General features: G+C 44.5%; 1 protein-coding gene across 5 annotated transcripts in view; it reads right to left on the bottom strand.

Moving 5' to 3' along the window:
- The window catches only part of GALAK (galacturonic acid kinase), a 210,749-nt gene that overhangs the window by 66,574 nt on the left and 124,271 nt on the right, over positions 1-19,904 (bottom strand). For all 5 annotated transcript variants that reach the window (XM_087396316.1, XM_087396315.1, XM_087396313.1 and 2 more), the window contains one exon: positions 8,994-9,093. In XM_087396316.1, coding sequence (XP_087252442.1) covers positions 8,994-9,093 — 100 coding nt within the window. The remainder of the gene's footprint in view (positions 1-8,993; positions 9,094-19,904) is intronic.

Below are 19,904 nucleotides of genomic sequence, written 5' to 3'. Positions count from 1 at the left end.
TCTTTCTCCCTCCACCATGTTTCTAATATAGCATCAGAGCCACCTTCCACACAGCCTATCAAAGGCTCAAAATGCACCACAATGCTCTACTGAATGCCCAAAATCTGCAAATAGAATCAGCAAAATGTGACAAAAGTCTGCAAATTGAATCGTAGTGAGTCTAGAAATGCTTACAAACTTCCAAAATGCTCTTCTCCCTGCAAAATTGCAACCCAAATGCAAAAGCCCCAATTTCTTGTGGGAAATTGCATACAAAAGAGGGCAAATGGTCTGAAAGCCCCAAATGTTGCACAATTTTCACTCTGCCTACAAAAGCCCTAAATGTCACTGCAAAATTGTAGTGTAATTGCAAAAGCCCCAAATTTTCTCAACACATGCAAACCAACCGCAAAGTTTGCAAGAGAATAAAATGCCCAAATTGCGCTCCCAGAATACAAGCCAAACGATGGCTACCTGCAAAAATGCCTACCAAAGAAAAAACCTGCAAGAATGCCTGCAATGTACGGAACTGTACGGACTGACAAGCGCTGGACAGAAATAGTCGTACAACTGTACGGACGGGAGCAGGCAGCAGTACAAATCTGATGTATGGTGCAGATGACCATACTATTGTACTGTAGTACGGCCAATGGCGACGCAGTTGTACGGCAAGGGGATGTAGGACAGTACGGAACTGTACGGCGCAACCTCTACGGTCGAAATCGTACGGACTGTATGATGAAACCGAACGAAAACCGTACACTTGCACGGACAACAGGTGCGTAGATATGGAATGGTACGGCTAGCACTGAAGCAGTTTGCACGTGCGGCGTCAGAGTACGGACTGGCAGTCCGTACATTGTCCAGACAATTTGTTGCAAGCTTGGCGATGAAGCTATACGGACGAATGGCGTGGGAGCTGAAGTGCGGGAGCTGGGAGCAAGGAGCAGGAAGCAGGTCCGGGAAGGAAAGCTGCTCTGGTACCAAATGTGAGAAAATGCGAAGAGCAAGAGTGAGCAAGAAGAGAGTGAGCTGAACGTAGGTCACTCCCAAAAGTGGACTGAATGGGAAAAGACATGAATTTTCAGAAATCTCGTAGGTGATAAGCGGAGGAGGAGCTCCCGTTTGTAGCTGCCCACCGCCGCCCGTCGCCATCACCCAGCCCCTTGGCAGCGCCCTACTCCCTTGGCCGCGCCCTGCTCCCTTGGCAACGCCCTGCTCCCTTGGCCGCGCAGGCTCCCTTGGCAGTGCCCTGCTCAGGTCGGACCCCTTCAGCCCGTTTGGCCGCGCGTCGCGCCCCCCTTCAGCCCGTCTGGCCGTGCCCTGCTGGTCGCACCCCCTTGCCCTTCAGGTCACCCCTTCAGGCTGCCATCTAGGCCGCTAGTCGCTGTTGTCCGCTCCTCCCTTGCGCTTCAGGCTGGGCTGCTTCAGGGCCCTCTCCGGGGCTGTTGTGCTTGTGTTCCAGGGAGCTGAGTTCCTGGGCTGTTTCCAGGCATTGGCGGAGCTTTTTGCTTCAGCATTGAGCGGCATGTTTTCATCCCACATAGGCTGAAGTTTGGGGCATTCTTAAACCAGGTTTTTGGGGATTGACTAGTGGTTGGTTGCGAGTTCTTGGTGGGTATTTTCAGTAGAGGTAGCTCCTCCCCTCAGGACACCGCAAGCTGAGACAATGGAGGACACTAATGCCACTCCCGTCGCCGAACCTGAGGTGATTGAAGTCACAGTTTCTTTTCCTCCGGACATTGTGCAGATGATTGAGGTAGCAGAGGAGGGTTTTCGTTTGACGCACATCATTGGCTTTCTACCTGGTAGAGGCCAACAGTTACGTGATTGGGTGTACACCAGCATGGCCTCATTGGGTGTCTCAGTTACGGTTTTCCGATTGCTTGGCAGAGGGTACTTTTCTTTTGGCCTTCAGTCTGCAGAGAAGGGCCAAAACTCAACGGGCAGATCTCTGTCAACCATGCTAGGGTCAGGTCTAGGAGTCAGAAGAGCTGAAAAGGGCTGAGCTTGGGGTGCACTGGTGAATCCCATGCAGTAGAAACTGCTTCCACGGCTGATCTCCTGGAGTCAAACCTCTAACAAGAAGTTTGACTAAAAGGGCTCTGCTCTGCATCTCCGGATCAAGAACCCCAAGTCCTCCCTGCGAGGAGGGTAAAGTGATAGTATCACATGAAACTCTCGCCCTAGTGTCCTCAGAACCATCACCACCACTCCACAGAAAGTTCCGAAGCAATCTCCTCACCTGACGGATCGAGTCAGCATGAAAGCACCAACATGACGCAACGTACCACATAGTCGCTAGTAGAACCTGGTTGAGTACCAGCGCTCTTCCGGCCAAAGAAAGTCTAGCCGTACTCGAGTAGGCTAGCTTTCTCCGGATACTCTCAAGAACTGGGGCAAACTGTTGCGTCGGGGACACCTCCATGCCAACCTCGAAGCCTAGATATCTCGTGGAGGTGCCTCTGGGAATCCATACAAAGCCTCTGTCTCCTCCCCATGCTAGGGTATCCTGCTGAGCTCCAGTCCAGATGCCTTTTGATTTGTTCCAATTGACAAGTCCCCCTGAGGCTAGGCAGAACTTGTCAATTGAATCCGCAGCAGTAGCAAGACTATATGCATCTCCTCTGACTGTCAGTGCCGTGTCATCAGCAAACTCAGTGTCCAGAAGCTCCTGCTCCTGCCGGATAGGCAGATGAAGGCCCAAAGTGCCATGACTGGTAGCCTACATAAAGTATCCCATAGCCTCTGCTACGAAAAGGAAAAGGTAAGGTGCAAGCGGGCATCCCTGTCGTACCGATCTGGATAGCTGAAAAGCCGATCCTCTGCCTCCACAGACCACCATCCTGCTAGAAGAGTGAGAGTAAAGTGAGGAGACCCATGAAATCCAACTATCACCAAAGCCTAGCCTCCTCATAGTGCCCTCCAAGAAACCCCAGTCCACCCTATCATAAGCCTTCTCAAAATCGAGAAGAAGAACTGCAATCTCCTGCTGACTCTCCTTCGCCTAGTGAGTGGCCTCCCAAAAAGTGAAGATGTTATCCAAGATACTCCGATCTTGGACAAATCCTGTCTGAGTAGCTCTGATGATATCTCGCAGCATAGGCTTTAAGCGAAGAGTCAAGGTCTTCGCTAGGATCTTGTAGGCTGTCCCTAGAAGTGTAATGGGTCTCCAATTACGTAGGACTGTCTTGTCTCTCCCAGAGCAGCAGGCCGGTGGGCAGGTAGAGTCAGTTGGATCTTCCTGACTGACCAGCATTCTCAGCCTTCCTCACCACTTGTGAAAAGGCTTATTCAGATATGGAATCATTTTCGATAGCACCTCATCAGAACGGTTTCCTCCTCCAGAGAGGAAATTGCCCGACAGCCATTTACCATAACCCCCTGGTTCGGTATCAGGGATCTTCCCCTGGTACAGAACTTAGGACTCCCTTGGCCAGATGGCATGCTCAGGGGGTTGTGACAGTCGGAGATTGGTTCAGAAGAGGTGTGGAGATGTCAGAGGAGGTGATCAGAGATAGACACGGGCCACTTGGACAGATTGCTGCCACCAGATTACTGATCATGAGAGCTATTCCTCAGGAGTGGAGGGATATACTTACAGATCCAGCCTATGTTCATCCCATCTCTACTTGGTCAGGTTGTTTTAGTGAGGCTGGGCTATGCATTGGAGTTCGTTTAGGACATGCACCGTTTATTTATTTTGAGACGGACTCCTCTCACAGATTGTATCCCACTCAACCCCTGGATCGACAGGAGCTCCTTTGGCAGAGAGTCAGGGTCATTGGTTGCCTGGGTAAGGAATGGGCCACAGATCCTTCCAGGTTGACCATTGCAGAGGATACTAGATGGAGACTTTGGATTTTTCAAGGTCGACCTCTTGCAGAGCTTGATTGGGACCCAGGTGAGTGGGCATGGCCTGCTCTGGTGGCAGGCGATCGTCCTCTTCCCTTTTTCCAGTACTCGACGAGGGCAGGTTACAGGCTTCAGCAGAGAGACTCTCATCACCTACCATCTGCCTCCCAGCATTGGCACGCACAGGGACTTACTGCAGAGCTCTTGCCGAGCTACTAGACTCACTTTTGGGGCATCAGTAGATGCCAGGAAAGTCTCCTACTTTCTTTGGCTCACTATACATAGGGGCATACCTGTGGGTACTTGGCTTCAGCAGATGGGTAGACCCTCCTTGTGTATGCGTTGTCAGCTTGCAGAGGAATCTAGCAAGCATTGTTTATGGAGCTGCCCCAGCTCTAGAGTGGTATGGACAGGTATCTTCAGGTTGTTCTCACCTGTTACATCCGAGTCCTTTCTGATGGCATGGGGTGCTGCCCTTTGGGGGAGAGGATCTGGAGCCTTTACTCTCTTTGAGTCAGAGCCAAGAGACCAGGGTTTCTTCACGCAGCGTCGCCAGAGACGGGGTCCCACAGAGGCCAGCATCATGGAGCCGTAGGATTTACTTTTGGTACCTGTACCAGCTCAGGATTTAAATCTTCTTCTTCTGGAGTTGCTTAAGCACTAGTGTACTTTTTTGTTTGCACCTCTGAGTTTTGTGTTGTGTCAGCCTGGGAGGTGATTTCCAGCATTACCCTATGGCGGATTTGGTGTTCGCGATGTGTCCTTGGGGGCCATTTATGCACGGTGGCTGACACTCTCGCTTCCATTTGGGCGGAGATTATCTTCACTCTCAGGAGTCAGTGGGAGCGGTGTACAGGCACCTCTTTGGCATCTCGTGGGAGACTTTTATCCTTCATGAGGACATGGGACTGCTTATTATTTTTTCATTTGACCCCTTTTGGGATGTCGTGGCATTCTAGACCACCACCATGGCTCTTTTGCCACATTGTTGAGGCTAGGGATAGAGTACTTTCTCTCCCACCTGTTGTATGATTCATTTTGAATGGAATATATCACTCTTTTATCGAAAGTGGACTGAATGAAGTACAACACAGGAGATTAGGGTACTTAGACAAAACCCTATCTAATATTTAACCGTAGTTAGAGATTAGACTGTGGTTAGGGGGAAAAACCTCTAAGAGGGAAAAGTGCCCCTAACCCCCTTATTACATTACATTAGCCACTACTTAGAATATAATAATAATTCTAACAAGGACCTCACTCATGCCCCATCTTGTGTTCTATGCTCTCGGAATCCTATTGTTATGAGTAGTTGTTTCGGGCTTGGGTTATTTCCTTTCAGCCCATGTGGAAAAGGTTTCAAGCATGGAAGGAAGGTGGGACCCAAGCAAAATGGGTGCTGAAACCGGACCAGAAAGCCTAAAACGAATCTGTATTCAGCTTTGAAATCCTAAAATGAATTGTTAATCAGCCTTGAAACCCTAAAATGAATTGGTGATCAGCTTTGAAACCCTAAAAACGAATCGCTCCGGATAGAAACACAGCCTGGATCTTCGATCTGCAGCAGATAATCACAAAGATAGGGAAAAACAGCATCTGATAGCTTCATTTGATGAGGAGTACCAGCAGACTTCTTCTCGGAATCAAACGAACTGAGAAAGGGAGAGAAAGAAGCCACACAGTAGGGCCTAGAAATAAGGGCTGGAACCCCTACCCCCCCCCCCCAAGATCTTTATTACAACTGGCTCATAAAAGAACATTAGGCTCAATACAACTCTTGAATGATTTGGGAGCCCTGAGGCCCTTCTTTTAGATACCTCCTTTCTTTGTATCAATTGCCTAGTAGTTCTGGTACTTGGCAAGATACCTGCAGATAAACTTGTCTTTGGGTGTTTTCTTCTGTGTGCAGTATGCAGTCAGTTCTAGTTGCAGGATCTCGTGCATCTCTTCCACCTTAGGTGGCTCTTGGAATCTGGTAACTGCATGTCTTTCTCTACTTCTTTTGGCCGACTGGCCTCCAAAGCACTGGGCAGCCACACGGCCTTCTTTCCTTGCATCTAAAGAACTTGCTTTCCGTAGGGAGATTCTTGTTTTCCTTTGGCATTTCCTGCTCTTTAAGAGCACTGGGCAGCCATAGGCCCTTCTTTTTCTTGGTGTTTCCTACTCTTTAAGAGCACTCGGCAGCCATATGCCCTTCTTTTTCTTGGTGTTTCCTACTCTTTAAGAGCACTAGGCAGTCATACGCCCTTCCTTTTCTTGGCGTTTCTTGCTCTTTAAGAGCACTCGGCAGCCATACGCCCTTCTTTTCTTGGCAAATTCAAACCCTTTTTTTTCTTGGCAAATCCATGCCCTTGTTTCCTATGGAGTTGACGGCTTTGCCTTTCACGGGCCCTGACTCTTGCCATTTATGCTGGTGGTGGAAGGAAAGTGTTCCAAAACAGTCATAAGACTAATAATAGAAATCCATCAGTTTTTCCATATTGTGCTTATCTTCTTCCTTGCAGATAACCTCAACAGCTCTGTAATAAGACTGGCTGCATCTTCCAAGGGCTCTATATTCCCCTCAACTTCTTTGGCTGCAACCCCCCTTTAATTCCCAAATAAGAGAAAGAAACACTTGGCCAATGATCACTTGTACCGATACTTGAGCGCATCAGGCTCTAAAGACTTCTCATTTATGAGTAGTGTTTCCCTGAAACAAATTCAAGAAAACAATCCACTATTCTCCTTGCATTGCCATTGCCATACAAGGGTTAGATCTTCATAAGGCAAACTTTATCAACATAAAAGAGATACTTAGCCTTCTATATTTCTCGGAGACTTTCTTTGTCTTCTTTTCTTGAGAGACCCCTTGAGCCTTCTCCCATGGAGTGATTTGCAAATATAATGTTATTGTTTCCAAGCAGTGTGACCCTCTTCTTGGGATTGCTTTGGAAATAACTATTCTGAAATAGATTCCATTCACTGCACAAGTGCTCCCAATGCTCAAGGTCGTCTTCCTACTAAGTACTTACCACGCTGGTCAAATATAAACGTGGAGGGTTCTCAAACTTTCCAAAAGGACATATATTTGACAGATAAACTGAAAAACTGTGTCATTTTGGCCATAATAATCCATGAGAAACCATGAGAGTTCTTGTATAAAACAAATCCCACTGGAAACTATTGAATAATAAAATCCTGAATATCATAACTGAAATCCTCTGGAATGAGATAGCTGGGAACATATAACTGTGTCATCAATGGAATAAAACCATATTCATGACTTCAACTTAGAACGTACTACCCTCAAGTGGGTCTTGTCCCGAAACAATGTACTTGTTCTCTCTTGTATGAGAACTCTTCGAGCTATGCTTGAATCATATAAACCGGGGCTTTGGAGTTCACTGAGAGAATTTTTTTTTTTTTGGGGGCACTTATTAGGACCACGGGTCATATAAGGTCCAACTGTGTATTTCTCAATATCCATGAAAGATATCCATATTCCTTTGCACTGAGAAGGCTGAAAGTCTATAATTTTGATTGAATAGCAGAAACTAGTTCCATAATGGAGACATCATAGATTAGATCTTCCAGGGCTTGAGATAATATAACTTAGAATAAAAGCATCTTGCATCCTCGATGTGTTCTTATTGTATTAGGCATCCTTCAAGACAGCTTTTGATTTTCCCAAAAATCCTTCATTGAAAGGCCACTTTCTTTAGTATTTGCTTTAATGTGTCCACCTCACAACCCACTATCATCACTACTTGTTTTCATCTTCTAAGAGAGGTCGTCTAGTTACTATCCCGAGACATCTTGAATAAGATTTTCTTTTAGACATGTACTCATCTGGGCTCAGTTTGGAGCATGTTTGTGTACCTCTCATAGTCGTATACCCCTTCCATATTCAAATAATTGGAGTTTCCCAACCACATATTTCCTAGATCTTCTTATGAAAATACGACGTTGCTTTCATCTATGACTCCTCTTCTGTTCAAATTTGAAACATTTTTCAAGTACTTGGGAAAAATTTTATGGGACTACAAGGTGTCTGATTGAGAGTTGTTGATTTTCTTCAATAAAATATTTGGATTTTGAGAAATTGCTCTTAGCAATGCAGAGCCTTGAGTACCCATATAAGGCAATCCTTGAGGCACTGTTTATGTACATGACTAGTTGCTCATCCATGGGCTTCATTTCATGCTTACAGTCTCAGTCCTTCTCAGTTTGGGCTCATATTTGGAAGGTACTCATATCATGCTTTGTACATAGTTTCATGCTTCCAGTCTCAGTCCTTCTCAGTTTGGTCTCATATTTGGAAGGGGGGGGGGTATTTTGGGCCCTTAATCTCATGTGTCTCTTTCTTCAGCAAAATTGTACTTTCATGTTTCTATTAATATGAATCTCTGAAGTAAACTAATATTTCCACATTGTCAAGCAATTCAATATTCTACATAATGTAACAGGCTGATCACATGTAACATACAAGGGTTCTGTCAAACATACTCATGCAGCACCAAAAATCAATTGGAGCTGTTTTCTTTGTTTTAAGGGAATCTATATTAATGAAAGGAAGAAATGCTTTATAGCAAAATGCCCAGGTTATGCTCATTCCAAACACTGCAGACTGGAAAATACCCAACTTAATATAATGAATCTAAATATCTTCTACTAAAATTAGGAGCCTTGGAGAAACTACAAAATCTCAACCTCGACCTAGTCAAAGATATAGTTATCCAAACTATTTCACGTAAGCTGCCATATATAATGCACTTCATATGGTCATTTGGTCGAGTATGCAGGGGTCGTCCAGGGCTGCTTCTGCCAGGAGGACTTTTTCGTCAGGACGTGGAGAAGCTGTTCCTTCTTCTCAGAGGTCACTACAGGCTTGAGGTGGCACTTTCAGCCTCAGCCCTGGATCTTTACCAGGCTTTTTGGTTTGGTAGGGCTTCACCCTCTTGGGTTTTTCTCATGCTATGCATGGTGTACTCCTGCCTTCAGCACTCTGCTCTTGGGTCTTTTTTAATACTTACTAGAAGTCTTTATTATGGAAAAGAAAAAAGACAATGCAATTCAGATCAAGTAATTCAACTCAGCAAACAATGATAGCAACAACTTCCTAGAACAACTGATAATCCTCAACAAATTGCATTTGGCAAAGAAAAAATATCACATACCTTGCAATGAACAACCGTCAGGCAGCCCTGTTGAGAGAGTAGAATGGCTGATTGATCTAGGATTCCATTTTTTAATCCCAAATAATCATTTTCTATACATCTGGGAAAATGTCATAAGCATGTATTCAATTTCAGACTAGAAACAACTCTAAAAGTTAAGATGCATAATGTTACCACATATGGACAGCTTACAATCCTTGAAGAAAAAAATCGTTTTGAATAGGGAAACTTAAGTGATACAAGGTGAGAAAAACTTTCAACCTTTATTTCAACATCCTCACTTGATGTTTTGGTATTCAAGATAATAACTATATTCAAGCAGATTAATACTGCCCTGGTCACATTAGGAAGCTAACCTGCTCATAAAGGAAGATTTTGGCATGGAAGCCTTGTAAACAAGATGACATGAAGGCTTCGCTTAAGATCATTAAAATCTCTAAACACGATGTTAAGACAATGAAGAAAAATATTGAAGGTGCTTGGATGCAGACTTAGCCATACATCAGGAACACGAATAATTCGCTCAATTAAAGATAACAAAGCATATCAATTGCAAGCCTCAAAAACTGCGAACAGCCAACCTTACTACAGTATACTACCACACCATTGATCAACATAGTGATGTACATATAGAGAACTCATAATGGTGAAAGCTAAGCCTCTGATCAACATAGGTGAAATACATATAGAGAACCTATGATTGAAGAGCTGAGCTTCTCACTTCCCTAGTACATCCTATTTCCTTATCCCTTCTATCACTCCCACCATGACCCTCCTCTCACCCTCCCAATGCTTTTGTCACGTGGATCTACCCCATGATCCTCCCCAGATTCCCTTTCTTTCTCTGCACCATCCTCAGCCCCTCCTTGATCTCATCATGGCCCTCCTCTCCCACCTACTTGCAAACTTTCATTTTCATACCTCAGTCATCTATCCCCTTGCCCAGCTTTCTTAACACACGATACGTTGCTTTTGCAACTACTCAATCGCAATATATTCTTGCATGCAAGATCTCTCTTATCGTGCCCTACCTCTCTCCCTCGTAGAATGGCATGCAATTTGTCTTTGATAGCTTCCATATGAAATTCAATTAATCTTGCAGTCCCTGCTCCCTCCTGCTTGCACAACTTCTTGTGCTCATGGGTTAGAAGGAAATGGGATCCACATCCTTCACATAATGCATCATCAGCTATGAGGGTGCTCTTCCCCCCTCACCAATCTCTATCATTTGTTCCCTCGTTGCCCCCCTATCCCCCTATACATCCCTCCACCCTAAAAAACTATTAATTGGATTAAAACAAAAGATATTTGGACATGTGTTGCAGGATATGGTGTTGACACAGGTTTTGCTGGAGTTCCCAGACGCACTTCCACTAGATATCTTCATTATTAGGTCGGGGTTTTTGTGTGTCCCTAGCTCAACAGTTTGCACTTGTGTTGGAGAGTAAATGAGGGAATGTGCACCTCCGTTTGAGAGTATACGAAGGAAGCTAGCATATTGGAGCAGGTAGAGCATTGGTGCTCATCTAGGTACTTCTGGTGACCCAGCGGTATGTGGCCTCTTGTTGGTGTTTCCATGCAAACATAATACAATAGGTGAAGAGGCACGCTCAAGAATTTCTTGCGGAGTGGAGGGCAAGGCTTAGTGGATAGCAATGCCAGAGTATTTTGGGGCACTATCACTCTTGCTACATGATAGGGTGGACTGGGGACTCTTGATCCAGAGCTTCAGAGCAGGGCACTCCTAGTCAAGGTTCTTGTTAGAGGCTTGACGCCACGGGGCCAGCCATGGAAGCACTCCTTGCTTGATGGTATTATTTAGTGCACACCACGAGCAGCTGGGTAGTGGTTGGGGAGTGTCACTTGTATTTTCTTGGTGGACCATCATTGTTAGCCCAATTAGTCGATGGTGAGAAGACTTGTACAGATTGGGATCATTTTCTGCCCAGCTCTCAGGGCTTCATGGTATTCTTCAATGCACACCAGAAGCACCTGAGCAGTGGTTGGGGACTTTCCGTTTTCTTGGCGGACCATCATTGTCAGCCCAATTATCCAATGGTGAGAAAACTTGTCCAAATCTGGGATCATTCCTGCCCCGCTCACATCTGAGCAGTCCCATCCACCAAAGAAGAGTTAGCTAGGCAACCACCTTTCCATAATCCTCTGGAGTAATGTTAGGATGTCACCATTGGCATTGAGAAAAGATCCAAAATTAGCAAGATGACACTCTCAGGGATTGTCTATTGGTGACTGTTCAGTGGAGGTCAGGAGATCACAGAGGAGATCATCACTCATAGTTATGTACCGCTTCACCAAGTTGCTAGTAGACTCCAACATGAGAGCCATTCCGTAGGCTTGGAGAGAGACCCATGTTGATCCTCACTGCCCTCGGCTCAGATAGTCTAGGTGTTTCAATGAGCAGGGCACATGTTTAGGAGTGAGAGGAGGACTAGCACATTTCTCATACTTCACCTCATACACCTCTCATAGAATCACACTTACCCAACCATAGGATCAGGAGGTTTTACACAGCAGAGGATCAAAGTTATAGGATGCCTAGGGAGTGTTTGGTCATTACATCTATCCCATACTACAGTCGTAGTTGGGTCCATGTGGAGGCTTTGGATATTTCAGGCAAGACCTCTTGCTGAGTTGGACTCGGATCCAGGGGAGGGGTCTTGGCCATCTCCCACTGCCTTAGGTTCTCCTGTTTCATTCGTTAAGTATTCGAAAAGGATTAGATACAAGATTCGGCAGAGAGACACCCATCATCTAGCCATATCTCTTCAATACTAACTAGCACAGGGGATTTCAAAGCATCATCTATCAAGTTTTGGTCTTCAGTTTTGGGGGATCAGTAGGGCCAAGAAAGTCTCATACTTTCATTGGCTAGCTATCCATAGAGGCATTTCAGTTGGCTTTTTGTCTTCAGCACATGTGCAAAACCCCACTTATGGATGAGATGCCAACTTGCAAAAGAATCTAGCAAGCATTGCTCGTGGAGTTGGCATATTGCCATGATGGTTTGTATAGGAATCTTAAGATTTTCCTCACACATTACTCTCAGTCCTTCATGCTGACATGGGGAGTATCGCTTTGGGGCAGAGGTTTGGTGCCTTTGCTGTATATAAGTCAAGAGGTAGGTGACCATGCTGTATTCATGCAATGACATTATGGACGTGACCCTAGCACCTTGGAGCCTTAGGATTACGATCCGCTGCCTTCTTCACAAGTAAGTTCGGCTTGGGAGGTGGCTTCTAGCATTACCTATGGCAAATATGGTGTTCGAAAGGTTCTTAGGTCATTGGTGGACATATCCGTTGTTGCTGATAGAGTAGGTTCCCTATCTCATTTTACTATCTGGAGTCAGTTGGTAAGATGTACTAGGACCAATGTAGCTGCTCGAGAGAGTTTTTGATAGCATGCATAAGGACCTAGGGTTGTTCCCTGTTTTTTATACGTTACTCCACTTGGGATGATGTGTCATTATAGACCAACCACATGGTTGTTTATACATATTGTAGAGGCCAGGGATATAGTTCTCATTCTCCCACCTTTGGTTGAGTTTGTTTTGAATGGAGTAAATTACTTCTTACTGGAAAAATATTGGCATCTGGCAAATTAGTTCATCCCTAGACTCATTAACATTGATTAACTAACTTTTTTTGCACTTCTAGTGGCAATACTTTGCAAATCTGTACTTCTTAATGTGACTTGAACCTGCTATCATGGAGCCGCATCTATCATAGAGCTACACATCTGTACTTTGTAATGAGTGCAATGTTTAGTCTACGCTATTGTATGGGAGCGTGAGGCCACCACATGATGCGAAAAGGACATCATCACAATGATTTAGATGCTGATGCCCAAGATAAATTATCATTGCATGCAGAGTGACATGTAACAGAAGAAGATTAGATTGAATTAGCGTTAGGAGTGTCGTCATGTGCGATGACATTTGGACAAGCCTTTGTGTCTATATGGGTTTTCTCTTAACAACGAAATTTGTTGGCACGGATGAGAAATTGGGTTGACGATGGATTCCTCCGCTAGCTTCTACTGTCAAAAATCCACAAGTATAGATATGTGGTGAGACCTGTAAAGCTTGGCAAGGAATGCCCATATGCATGGGACGTCATGTTTCCACACATAGCTGCTAACATAATAGCCCATGGCTGTTTTTGCTGAAAAAAATCAGCAATCATAGTGCTCTTTCTTGCCAACATATGAACCTAAAGATTGAGAATATTCAGCCCCCCATGAGTCTTGGGTGAACAAATAGACTGCATAGGTAGTAGTCGCAAAGCCTTTTTATGAGATTTGCTTTTCCAAAATATCTCCATAGCCTGGGACATATAGGAAGCCGAATGCTTAAAAGACCAGGGAAGAAGAGGCAAATAAAATTGCACATATGCCATAATGATGGACTGTACTATCCGAAGTCAAACATGTAGAGGCCAAGTGGACAAATGCTAGTATTCCAGCTTCTTGTTGATCTTTTGAAGCACCCATTTGAGCTGTTGTTGCGGGGTAATATTCCAGCCAATGGGGCATCCTAGATGCCTCACAATAGTATGGGAAGAGATAATGTGGCCTGGCTAGAGAAGTGCATGCCAATCAGCTTCTTTCAATGCTAGAAGTTTTGATTTCTGAAAGTTGATATGCAGTCCAGCAGCTATGCCAAAGTCATTCAGTATATGCATCAAATGAGAAAGGTCACTTTGAGAATTCCTGGGCATAAAGTATGAATCATCAGCATATGCCTGTGCAAGAAATGACTGTGCCCCTGGAATTTGCAAGCCATGAAGCTGTCCTGTATCTGCAAGATGGTCCATATGCAACAGTAACGGATGGGTAGCAATGGCATACAATAAGGAACTAAGAGGGCAACCCTGTCTCACTGAGCGGGTCATAGTCCAGGTTCTTAACAACCCACCACCAAGCAAACACTGCGCCGTGGCATGAGAATAGAGCCAGTAGATAATATGGACCAGCCGAGGGCCAAATCCCAATTTGTGCATAGTCTGAGAAATAAAATCCCAATGGACAGTATCAAATGCTTTCGCAATGTCCACTTGCAGAATGAGAACATCTTGTTTGGAATATTTGGCATACTCAATCGCAAGCAAAGCATTGGAGATGTTGTCAGTCATCTGCCTTCTGGGGACAAACCCATACTGCCTAGGATGAAGTCCTGCTTGCAAAAAGAAGCGAACCCTGAGGACAATCATTTTGGCAATGAGTTTGTAAATAACAGGCATAAGAGATATAGGCCGCCAATCAGCCATCATCTCACACAACCTTTTTTTGGGAATCAATTTGACAAGGCCATGTTTCCAAGATGGAGGAAGAGATTGTTCTGCCCAAGCATGATTGATCATTAGAAGAAGAGTGTTCTTGAGATCACCCCAAAATGCACGGAAAAATTCAACAGTCAATCCATCCCAACCAGGAGAGCTGCTTTTACATAGATGACTCAAAGCATCATCCAGTTCACTAAGCATAAAAGGCTGCTCCAATGCATGAGCCTGTTCCCGAGACAATATGGGCTGGACATGCATAAGAAATTGAGACCTGGCTGCATTCATTTGCATCAAATGATCAGGCTGAAGAGAAAAGAGATGCTGGAAATGACTAAAACATTGCGATTCCAATTCTGATTTGGAGGTGGTCTAGGTGCCATCATCTTTCTTGATCCTGCAAATATCCTCCTTTCGCCTATCCGCATGGAGACTTTTAAAAAAGGCTTTGGAGGAGCAGCCCTTATCCAAAAGGGGTTTCATGCGAGCTCGGATTTGCCACTTCTTTAATTTGCGAAGATCATTTTGATGGATGATATGAACCGCATAAGCACAAGAATCCTGTTCAAAAGAGGTAAGCTGCCTATGAGAACTGATTACATCCATTTGTTGCTTCTGAGATTGAGCCCATTTCAGCTTGAGCCTGAGGTTTCCCATGTAACTCCGTCCATAATCTTAAATAACAGCCTGCAAGCGATGAGCAAGACTGATCCAAGCAAAATCCATGTCCTCTTGAGCATGTAAGAGGAGGGGGCGGACAGCCACTCTCACCATGTTCTGAAATTGTTGATGAAGCAGATAAGCACTATTAACATGGAGCAGGCAACGACCAAAAAAAGGCATATCATCTGTCAAACGTGCTATAGATAATGCCAAGCATACTGGAAAGTGATCAGATAGCAAGAGGGAATGATCGACCCATAGTGCACATGTAAAATCAGCATACTGCTGAGCATGCAGCAAATACCATCTGTCAAGTCGAGCCCAGTAATGAGTAAAGGCATTGTGATGATATGTATAACCCATATCTCTGTCCCTTGTTGAGAGCCATAGATCTTCTGCATGCAGGAATGAGAGCATATCTTTCCAATGTCGAAGCTCAGTGGGGATCATGTGAGAACGATGAGTGGTATTGTCTTGAATGGTATCAAAAGACACACACACAAACACACATGTGAATTTCTAGAGTATAAATGCCAACAGCTGCTAGGATGAAAGCATACAGCAAACCATAACTCAAGAGGTGTGAAGGTGAGGAGAAAGAATCTTTCTAATGGCATTTCTTAGAAGCCAGGGCTTCATCCCCATCCTATGTGGCACACTGACGCAGTGTGCCCAATAAGAATGCATCAAACATATGCTGCATCTAATTGGCTACCCTAGAGTGAGTGAGATGGTGAGAAAATGTTTGTGTGCCACATGGCAAGGCCACAAGAGATCGACCAATAGAATGGTGCCATGTGGCAGCCATACTCTTCATCCATGATGGACGTATGTGTGGGCTTGCCACATCATGTGGCCCCTTGAAAATCTCTAAACCCTATCTATGGCATTACGTCGTGGATGTCCTATCCTAGGACCTAAGGTGTATCTACCTCTCTTTTTGACTTCTTATTAATCCTAACCCAAAAGTACCCCATCGGTAATTTAGTAACCTAAGTCCATAGTTCAGCATTTTTTCCAACACTCCCTCTTGATGAATAATCGATAAGGCTTCACACCCATCGGGTTGCAAAACTCTCTTGCTTGATTCTAGCAAGAGGCATGGTTAGAATATCAGCCACATCATCTATTGTCGAGGCAGTAGATAAGCTTAATTTGATTGCAAGGAAGTATAAGCTTAATTTGACTGCAAGGAAGTATGCGGCTCAAAGAGAGTGCGAATAACTGGGAAATGATCAGATGTGGAGACACATGGGGCAAATCCAACAATGCCACCTCTGTCCAAGATCCAATCGTCAACATAAAATCTGTCTTGTATCAAACCAACAATCTACCTCTAATTGAAAAATTAATGTATCCCAAGCAGCTCTCCTCAAAGGATGAATGCCTCCTTTCCTAACTCCTCTTTTATATTGAGCATCTCCAACATATAGAAGTCACTCCTAATGATCCAAGAATCTACCTCTAGACTCCAAGACAGTAGTTTCTTTCAACACCAAATATGCTCTCCCGCATATAAATCAAGAAAATTGATTCTTTTGCTCCTCAATCAAAAGCATAACCCACTGAGCTCTCAAGGGGATAATAACACCATGTCCCGAAATGCAAGTCCCTCCTCTAGTATCAATCACATCCAAACCAAAACATCCAATAAGAAAGGAGTTTATCAAATCTCCTGCAAACTATATCATCCAATTTATGTAGCTGTGTACAGATCAACTATCTACAGTGACATGAGGGACACACCCTAGACCACCTTGAGTGTTCCAACTAGCAACCCACATCTATGGGTTGCATAAGACTACTAGAACACCGAGGGGAACATCCTCCACTTCTACCGCAATGGAAGGAGGGGTTGGGTGATCTATATCCCAAAGAACACAAAACCGATTGCGATGACCCGAAGGACGGGGTGGGCATACAACTTGCCCCAAAGTAGCTGCCAAACTTGGTAACTCAGGCCTCATATAGTCCGGAAAATCCACTACCTCAACCCATACGGGGCAGTGATGTCGAATGAGACTGTGGTAATCCTTGTTTGGCGACCATGGCATAACATGCACCATTTGTCTGCCATAGAATAGAGGTGACATCTCCAATATCTGCTGACGATATGAGGCATCCAAAAAATGCACTTCATAAAAACCTCTAGAAGCAAAGTATACTCCTTCAACAAAGCAACCTCCCAACAAAGCCTAAACCCACTGAGCCACATCATTTGCTGAAGGTAACTTTCCTGGGAAGAAAATGATAACTGCTTGCTGAGAGAACTTTCGAAGAGGAGCGACCAATGAAGGCAGCTTCAACTTATATTTAATGGCCGGGGGAGGTTTGGCCCACTCCTTCTGGCTGTGATGAAATTCATCTTTGAGCATGTCAAAAACATAGTGAGCATCTACAGAATCTGCAGTAGAGAAATCAACTTGCTGTCTTATGGAGTCCCGGGTTGATTCCTATCTATTCTCTCTCTCTCTCTCACACACACACACACACTTTTTTTTTTGGTGAAACTAAAAACATTATATTATGAAACATCCATTTTACAATAGGGCAGTGCTCAAGAAAGGAGGAAATGCCCTATCCATCAGAAATAGTAAAAGAAAAGCTGAATGCAAGAAACATTTAAATCTTCCTCATGCAAGGCATCATATAAGGACTGTTGCAATGAGGCCCAGAAGAACTCATAAGGGTGCTGAAGAGATGAATTGAGAAATGCATATTACAGATCACTGGGAAGTAGTCATGACCGCATTTCAGGGAAAAATTCCTGGTTGTCCTGTTTCTACTACTTTTATTCATAATTGGAAGAGAATTCTCTCTTATGCTAAATGGACACGTGCTTCCTCTCATCATGGTAATTCTTTTCGCTTGAAAAGCATCCATTGGAGCAAGGTGTTTGAATCGCCTCTCACTTTACAGGCACCTATTAAAGCATACAATCTTATGAAATTGGGCATAAGATTTGTTGGAGATGTTGTAGATCAACAAGGTTATATGCTCTCATTTCCACAAGCTTGCAGGACATTCTCCTTGGGTCTGCATCATAGGTCCATTTGGAGAATACTTTCAACTATGTTGCAGCCATTTGTTCCGGTTCCTCCACTGTTTGTACATGACAGATTACTGGACTGGAATTTGACTTCCTTACCTCCTGCTACCCATTCGCTTTCAATGCATAATCTAGCCTCCTCGAAGGTCTACAGATTTCTTCTTCCACCGCCATGGATTGATAAGCATGCCAACACTCTTTGGAATTTGGATAGGCCTTTATCTTGGTGGCAATCACGACTCATGAAAATCTAGAAAGCCAAATTGCCATTGAAACAGAGGCTTTTCTTTTGGAGATGTATAGTGGGAGCTTTTTCCATTGGGGTGAAATTGGCAGCACGTCGCATTGCTTCCCCTTCCTGCCCCCGTTGCTCTCATCAGTTCCTCATCTATTATGGTCTTGCCCGCACTCTCGCATATTGATCACTCATGTTTCTCATTTGCTGCGGCTTCCGTTTCCCTCTATCAGATTTGGGAAACTCTTCTGGATGTTTGGATGCCTCTCATCTCAGATGTCTCCATTCCTCCTCTTCTTTCACTGGACTTGCTTTTGGGTACTACGGACCATTTGGACACAGAGATTGCATTCTAGGATGGGTCAACACTTTCCTCAGGCATATGTTTTCTTCAGAATGTCCCTGAAGCAATCCTTATATGATAGTTATGCTGCAAGGGACTTGGATGCTACTAGCCTTGAAGTGTTTTTTGACTGTTTTTGAGTTCTTCCATTGGGCTCTCTTTTAGAGTCTAATGTCATGTACATTGATTTCATGTTAATAATATAGTAATGTGCTTTCACTTTTTTTTTTTTTGAAAAAAAAAGTGTGTGGGGGTGAGAGAGAGTGTGTGAGAGAGGAGTGACCTCTGCTGTTCAGCCTCGTCAAGGTCTCCGTACAGCCTCCGTTTCTGTCCGTACACCTGTACGGATGCCGTACACTGTTTGTACGCCCGTACAAACAGATAGGCTAGGTATGACGTACCTCCGTGCAGCTCTGAACGCAGTTCCGTACCCGTCTGCATCGCTGTATAGTTTTTCAGGAAGACCACGTTCCGTACGTCCGTACAGCCCCATCTGCATCTTCGTACACTCCCGTCTGCTGTGTACTTCTCCGTACAGATTTCAGGAAGACCGTCTACATCTCCGTACAGATTTCAAGAAGACCGTCTGCAGCTCCGTACAGTCCTTCTGTGTACTTCTCCGTACAGTCTTGTGTCTTTTCCGTACAGTCATGTGTTTTGCTTCTATACTTCTCCGTACAGTCCTGTGTCTTGCTTGTTGTCTCTATACTTCTCCGTATAGTCCTTCTTGTCTTGTCGTATTTCAATCATGGCTTCAGGTTTGGATGTTTGTACATATGCTCGAAAAGAAAGACCCGCACATGCTAAGCGCCGCCCTTCAGAGCCTGCAACACAAGGTGATGAACTTACTATGGAAGCTCAGTACGTGTTTGACACCCTTAAGGATGACTTTCAGCAATCACGACAGGAATGGGGCAAACCAGTTCCAGAGGTCACGTACAAATTGAAATTGCCGTCCCTCGTGAATCCTCTCAGGAAGTTATCTCAAACCGCGGTTATAATTTTCTTTCCAGGAAGAATCCCAGCGGCCAGTGATGTCGCATAGTGGATTAAGTCCATCCTTGGAGGATGCTTTGTAGAGGGAGTGTATTTTGCATCCAGAGGCTTTTATGAGGTTCATTTATCATATGCTTCATGCGAGCAGAGGCTACTTGAGTTGTCTCCCCTGTTTTACGGGAAGCAGATGGTACATGCTATGCCCTGGTCCCCAAACAAGGATTATCAAAGTCTTATACGGCATCATTGTCCTGTATGGGTTGAGGTTGTTAACTTCCCGAACTATATGCGTGAAGAGTTGCCTGGCCTGACTGCTTCTTTGGGA

Source organism: Dipteris shenzhenensis, chromosome 25 (genome assembly GCF_047967505.1).
Source record: "Dipteris shenzhenensis isolate YYH24624 ecotype China chromosome 25, Dip_SZ_1.0, whole genome shotgun sequence".
Lineage (NCBI taxonomy): Eukaryota > Viridiplantae > Streptophyta > Polypodiopsida > Gleicheniales > Dipteridaceae > Dipteris > Dipteris shenzhenensis.
The sequence above is the reverse complement of the archived record's forward strand: the minus strand, read 5'-3'. Positions and strand labels throughout refer to the sequence as shown.